Source organism: Quercus robur, chromosome 3 (assembly GCF_932294415.1).
Source record: "Quercus robur chromosome 3, dhQueRobu3.1, whole genome shotgun sequence".
NCBI classification, from domain to species: domain Eukaryota; kingdom Viridiplantae; phylum Streptophyta; class Magnoliopsida; order Fagales; family Fagaceae; genus Quercus; species Quercus robur.
Window position 1 is genome coordinate 7,654,889 of NC_065536.1, and position 7,075 is coordinate 7,661,963.

General features: G+C 33.0%; 1 protein-coding gene across 2 annotated transcripts; it reads left to right on the forward strand.

The window, feature by feature from the left end:
• The first annotated feature begins 745 nt into the window (after positions 1-745).
• LOC126716905 (uncharacterized) lies at positions 746-4,909 on the forward strand. Of its 2 annotated transcripts, none has more exons than XM_050417952.1 (6): positions 746-1,005; positions 3,255-3,333; positions 3,431-3,481; positions 4,132-4,176; positions 4,262-4,318; positions 4,417-4,909. In XM_050417952.1, exons 1-6 carry the CDS (start codon positions 800-802, stop codon positions 4,507-4,509), a joined length of 531 nt encoding a protein of 176 aa, XP_050273909.1. In that variant the 5' UTR covers positions 746-799; the 3' UTR covers positions 4,510-4,909. The 2 variants fall into 2 exon arrangements, with proteins under 2 accessions (XP_050273909.1, XP_050273908.1); XM_050417951.1 differs by having other exon boundaries at positions 748-1,005; positions 3,425-3,481.
• The last annotated feature ends 2,166 nt before the right edge of the window (positions 4,910-7,075 follow it).

A 7,075-nucleotide genomic window follows, 5' to 3' on the forward strand; every position in this document is an offset into this window, starting at 1 on the left:
AGATTTTTGTTCTCCCCCAATTGCCACAACATTACTAATCTACTCCAGTCTCCATGTAGTTGTTGCACCACACCTAAAAACCAATTGGATCCAACTGCTTATCCAAGGATATTGGCCAATTAAACACTGAAGGGTCTACTACTGCAAATGAGTTAGATCTTTTCAAACCCAAAGCCTTCGAGACAGGTGAAATGAAAACCTATCTAAATTCAAAGAAAAAATGTTATTAATATCGAGCAATTACTTAAATAATTTTTATATAATAATTTTTTTATAGTAAAATTAGTAATTACCAATTTTACTGTAAAAAGAGTATTCTTGCTGTAAATGAGTAGTAATAATAACACTTTTTGCTTTTAGTCAATGATATTAAACTCGACTTGGCTCGGGCGGTTGAACTAGTAACCCACTGACCTAGCACATAGACTAGTCCGAATCAACAATTGAATTGGATGTGCGTAAGATTCAACCAAAACCAGTAAAATCTGTCAGGTTTTAAGTAAACCATGTGACCTGACTAGATTTTAATAACCTAGTCGGATTTGTGAATAGTAAAATTACATTACTAGGTCAACATGTGATAATATGTTAATTTAAATAAGAGAAAACCTAATCATACAAATTGGTTATCAACCTATTTTTTTTATTTAAAAAAAAAAAAAAAAAACAAATTGGTTTTTTATTTTTTCTTATTCTAGCAACTTTGCAAGTTGCAATAACACTAGTATATTATATATTCACCCCCCCCTCCTCTCTTTTATTCTTTCTTTCACCAATCTCTCTCTTTCTGGGTATACTAATGGCGGCCTCGTCTTCTTCCGCGTCCTCATACTCTTCATCCTCCTCCGACCCCGATTCCACATCAACTTCCTCTCACCGTCGCCGTCGTCACCGAAGTCGCAAAGACAGAGAATCCCTGAAGATCCGAAAGAAAAGCCATTCCCACACCAAACGACGTCGTCGCAGACACTCTTACACTTCCTCCTCTGCCTCCGATTACTCCAGGTCTTGAAAAAGAAAACCCTTTTTTTCCTTTTTTGGGTTTTTTGAGGAACATGATATATATAGAATTACTTTTGGGTTTTCTCTGTTCATGTATTTATATTTTAAAATTTTTGTTTTTGTTTTTGTTTTTTTGGTTTGTTATGTAAATTCCTAATTCACCCAAAAAATTAAAGCCATTTTTGTTGTGCAAAATGGTTTAGAATAGAAACTAGGAGTAGAATTTGGTTTGGGTTTTCTGGGTTCTTCTTATTTTTGAGCTTTGTGTGTTTTGGTTGCTCATGTAAGTACTAATTAACCCCATAAAAACAAAAAGAACTCATTTTTATTTTATGGGGGGACGTAGTTTAAGATAAAATTAATTATAGAAAATGAAGAGAACTAAGGAAAGCTAGGATTAGAATTATTTTTGGGTCTTCTGGATTTTTATTGTTGTGCCTTGTGTGTTTTGCTTGGTTATGTAATTACTAATAACCCAACCCCCCCCCCCCCCCCAAAAAAAAAAAAAAAAACCAATTCTTTATTGGTTAGATGTAATTCTAGAATGAAGAGAGTTAAGGAAGATAGAATCAGAATTGGTTTTTGGTTTTTGGTTTTGGATTTCTGGGTTCTTATTATTTGAGCTTTGTGTGTTTTTGCTATGATTCTATGTTTGGGTATTATGTTGTAGTTGCTTGTTCTATTCTCTGTTTGGTTGCTGGGAAAACTGGGGGGGAGAGCTTAAAGAAATTGAATTTGTGAGTTCTTTGAGGTGAAAATCATAAGCTTTCAGAAATCCAATTGAGATTTCTAGTCTAATTTTTAGCTTTTGTTCAAATTTTGTGGTTATGGTTATGTGATTTGTCTGATTAGCTCCGGTTGTTTTGATTAATGATCTTTTTGTTGTAAAGAAAGTTCATGGAAAAATATAGTCTTTTAGTTAGAAATATAAGAGCTAAGGAAGGCAGGACTAGGTTTAGGGTTTATATTCTTTGGCTATGTAAGTATGTAACACTTACAGTAGGAAGCACGAACACTTCATTTAGAGTGCCATACCTGTGTCGAATCCATGTCATACCTATGTTGTATTGGCCGTTTTATGTTATAATTTTTCAAAAATTGCTCGTGTTGCTGTGTCGTACCCGTACTTGTGTCTGTGTCTATGTATGTGCTTCCTACTGTAAGTGTTTTATTTTGTAGGTTTTATATTATTGTTCTTGTTGGTTTATTTCTTTGTTTGATTGCTGGGGAAGCTTGGGGATGGTGAAGAAGATTGAAATTGTGAATTTTCTAAGGACCTCTAGTTTTTGAGAAACCCAATTGAGGTTTTTGTTTTTATTTTTATTTTTTCTGGAGTTTTGATGTTTATGGTTATGTGATTTGTGCGATTAGTTTGGTTTGTTGGATTAATGATATGTCAGTTTAGTTACTGAGAAATTTTAGGAAAATAAAAAGGTATGTTAGGAGGTTTTTGTTATGGGACTATTAGATAGTTATTTATAATTTTTTTTTAAAAAATTGCAGATTATGAAAGCTACTGTTTCAATTGTATTTAGATGTGCTTTTTTTTAATTGACTTATTATTCTTACAAATAAGTTGTGAAAAAGTGCAGTTGTACCTAGGAAAAGTGAGGCTGTTAAAAACTATACATAAGCTAGCTGTGAAAACAAGTTGGCATTTTAGGCTAATTGAAATGGATTCTTACTGGTGCTTCTTTGATGATTATGAGGATAGACAATTAACAAGAAGACCGTAAGGTGGGGTCTTTATTTGGGAACATGTTAGAATTCAATTTGGATGTGTAAATTAAATGTAGCTACCAGAACAATTGTGGGGAGTGATAGGATGTGGGAAAGTGAGAAGCTAACAAGTATTATGAGATTTAATGACTCCTGTATTTCTGCATTTTTGGAACAAGTGGACCTCAAATTCCATCTTCTCAACCTTTAGTTGTGGGAGAGAAGGTGGTTGTGCTTACAAATCTAAGAGAGGACTTCTCATGATTAGGATTTTCTGAGAAACATGGTTTAGATAAGTTGCCTTCTTACTCTTTTATGTGTCTTTATGTGGGGTTTTTTTAAAAACCTATTTACCTATCTGGGAGGGGTTGATAGCAAGGAAACATGGTATAGATGCAATGATTTATATTTGAAATTTTCAATAGCGTCTGGAATTATATATAGATTTTTCAGGGATTGTCCCATTTTTTTTTCTATGGAGGATAGAAGATTGGTTTTTCTAACATACTTTGTATATTGCTGAGTTGTTGTAGGAGTGACAGTTCTTCTGACAGTGAGCATGAAACATCTAATCATTCAAAGAGGCACAAGAAGAATGACAAGCCAAAGAAGGTGGTTATTGAACTCCTTTTTTTACTTCTCTTGTTACATCCTCTGCTTGTCTTCTTATCCTGCTTCATTTCCCTTCATTTTCTTGAACAAGGAAAAGGACCGAAGCAAGAATCATCGTCATAAACAGCACAGTCACAAACTTAAAGAGGTAGGCGGTTACAGCTATTTATAGGTTAATTGCCTCCATATGATTGTTTTTTATGGTAGTGGTCAACTAGTACTTTTTTCCTCCTATTATGTTCGAATTTGATTTTTAAGTAACTCTGAGACATTTGAATGGCGTTTATTTGTAATTCCTAATAAAGCTATTGGTATCTAAATTGCGAGTGAACTGTCATCTTTAACTGCAGAAATAAAATAACTTTATTGTTAACTGGACATTAAATAACAATGAAATTGTAAACTGTATTTGGAATTTAAATTCCAGTCAGTGCTGTACTAGCATTGGTTTATAAGAGAGCTTTCCTTTCTTTTCCAGAAAAATAAAGATAAAATAGAAGAAAAGAACAATCCTCTCTCTGAACTTCTTGATGCAATTTGTATTTTCCATGTATAACCTGAAAGTTCAGGAAGTTATAATGCATGTCTAGCAATTATCACTGCATTCACAATGTTTGACTTCAATTTATGTGATATACATATCAATATCTGAGGTGCTTATGGTACTTTCTGCCTGTTTTATTGATTGGCTCTTCGAAATTGGAGCTGGGGTCTGACATGATGACTGGGTGCTTGATTGGTTTGCCTGGATGTTTGTTTATGGGTCTGGTTTGTCCTGGCAATGGGAGCCATATATAGAAGCAGCAGGATGAGAGAAGCAGTGGCCCTGTACAGCTTTCCAAGGTTTTCACTGAACTCTAGTTAATAAGATTTGCAGTCTCAATTTTTATTGTTTTGCTGTTGTTGCAACTTTATATGCTTCGTATAGTTTCTAGGGCGTGAGAAGGATGATGGTGCTCGCCTCAGTGCTATATCTGGAAAAAAGGTTAGGATATCTATTACCTTGTACTGTAGCCTCAATGAACTGTGTAGGAGATTATTTAAACAGGAAATGTGATCATCAATTATTTTTCCCTTATGTAGATTCGGTTGAAAGTTGAGAAAACAAAGGAGGATAAGTTGGCGGAGAACAAAAGAAATGAATTGTTGAAATTTCTAAATGCTAGTTTTGATTGATCTTGTGGAGCCTGGAGTCAAAGTCAATGGAATAGAATCTAGACAGAGTGAAGCAATTGAATTAGCAACTTCTTGCAAGCTTAAATATCTTTCTTGAAAACCGAGGTGCCTAGCTTTGGGTCATATTTTACAAGTCATGTTTTTGTTACTCATGAGATACATAAACCATTGGTAAATTGGAGTTTGAGCTTTTATTCATTCAAGTTATGGTGAGAAGCTGGGTATATATTTGACTTTGGTGTTGTATTGTATCAAATTGGTGCTTCCTTCATGTTATTGACTATTATTTGCTCAAGAAATTGTAACAATCCCCCTCCCTCTCCCCCTTAAAGTTTTCAACTGGAGAAAAGGCCTTATGGGCGTAATGGTTATAGATCGTGATGAACTGATTTTGATGCAATGGTCTTTTATACATATATGATGGCATGGACTGCTTTATAAAAATATGTATAGATAGACAGATAGTAGAAATGTAAGTGGGTGGGTTTTCGTTTTGTTAATGGTGTTTTCTCGTATGGAATTCTTCTGGACCTGGACCTGTTTAGCTGGGCTTTGAATCCAAAATTCCTTTGTACCATTCTTGATTTCTGTTAAAGGCCAGAAGACAAATGATGGAAAACCTCACATTATGTAGTCTCTAAGAATAGCTTGATCCAGTCACTCTTCTTGCCTTAATATGTTCTGTTGGTTGGTGCTTGAACGTATAAAGCTAGTAGGGCGTTTCATAAGGTTGAGTTTGGTTAATGGCCACCCATTTCAACTTAAGTTTGTTTATTTGTTTTTGTTTTTGTTTTGTTGTTTAGTGTAGAAACTTTGATCAAAGCTTACAAGCTACCAGAACTTGAGATGTTTACCGAAATAGACTTTCTTGATTGTTTCATTGGCATGGATGGTTGTTAATCACAGCATAATTTTCATTTTAGAATGGTGCAAGTTTTTGGGAAAGAACATATCTATTTCTAGGATCACTTATTTTGTTGAGTTGATTTAATTAGTATACACCACGTATTATACAAGTCCAAAGATCTACTTTTACGGTTAAGAGTATCGGTATTATGCTCTTAAGCATTGGGTTATGCTTAAGGGACTATTTGGATTGAGGGAGGACCGAGTGAGAGTGGAGGGGAGTAAAGTAGAATTGGTTAAAAATAGATTAATTTTGAGTCAATTTTACACTACTTTATTCTACTCTCCTTTCTTCCCCCTCAATCCAAACGGGCCATAATAGACTTACTTTTGAATATATTTTTTTTCCACATTATAATAACTACGCCCAAAGTGAATTGCCAATGGTCTATGCTTGACCAGCGCCTTTCGCCTTAACCATACAGTAGGCTAGTGTTTGAGTCTTGAAAAAGGATATTAAGCTCATTTGTTTGCTATATAATTTCAGATGAGAAATCAATGATGTTTTGACCAAAAAAAAGAAATCAATGATGTTAAATGAAGGGTCCTAGTGTCCTAAGGGTAATCGTTAAGGTAGGTTTTTCAATGCATTTTATCATTTTTTTTTTCTTGGCAATTGAGTTATTTTCACTCAAAAAGTTCAACTTTTTATTATGCAATTTTTGCTAATGCAAGTGAAACCCATTTTATTCTCATTAAAAGAAATAGTAGAAAATTTGACATTTTGCATTTAAAAAAGAAAAGAGTTTTTTTTTTTTTTTTTTTTTTTAAAAAAAAAAAAACCAAAAAGAAAGAGGTTTAAAATCAAGCATACAACATGTTTTTAAATTGTAGTTTATGAGCTCAAAAACATTCTGTAAAGCAAAGTTGTGTTTTTGCATCACAGATTTTCACAACAATAAACATTTATTGCAAAATTTACCAAGCGCCTTAATTGTGTGTGTGTTTTTTTTAAATCGTATTTTCAAATTTTAAATTTTAAAATAATTGTTTTTTCATAAAAAGAAAGAAAGGCCAACCCAAACATGATTATTATTATTATTATTATTATTTTTTATGAATAAATCTTCAGTGAATATATATATATATATATATATATTTTGTTGTTGGAAATTACACTTTACTACTTTAAACTATACCTCATGTTACATTTTGCACCTTAAACTTTTCGAATGCACGTTTTACACCTTAAACTATGATACCTATTACACTTTGCACTTTGCCGTTAAGTTTGCTGTTAACTTGAATGAAAATTCAAAGTTTAAGATGTAAAGTATAATACGAAGTATATTTTAGGGTGGTAAAATGTAATTTATCTTTTGTTTTTAAAACATTGAAAAGAGAGGCAATTCTTTATTTTCACGTAGTGTCATATTTTTTCATCTAAGTTAACAGCAAACTTAACGTCGGGGTGCAAAGTGTAATAAAGGTCATAGTTTAGGGTGCAAAAAATGTATTCAAAAAGTTTAGGGTGTAAAATGTAATATAAGGTATAATTTAAGGTGGTAAAGTGTAAAATGTAAATAAGTTAGATTGTTAATTTTGGTTTTAAAAGGAATTAAAAGTACAGTTCCGAGGACAAAATTGTCATTTAGCTAATAAGCCTCTCTTCTTCTATAAAAGGACCTTTCAAGGTTAGGGTTTTAGCACTCTGTTCTGC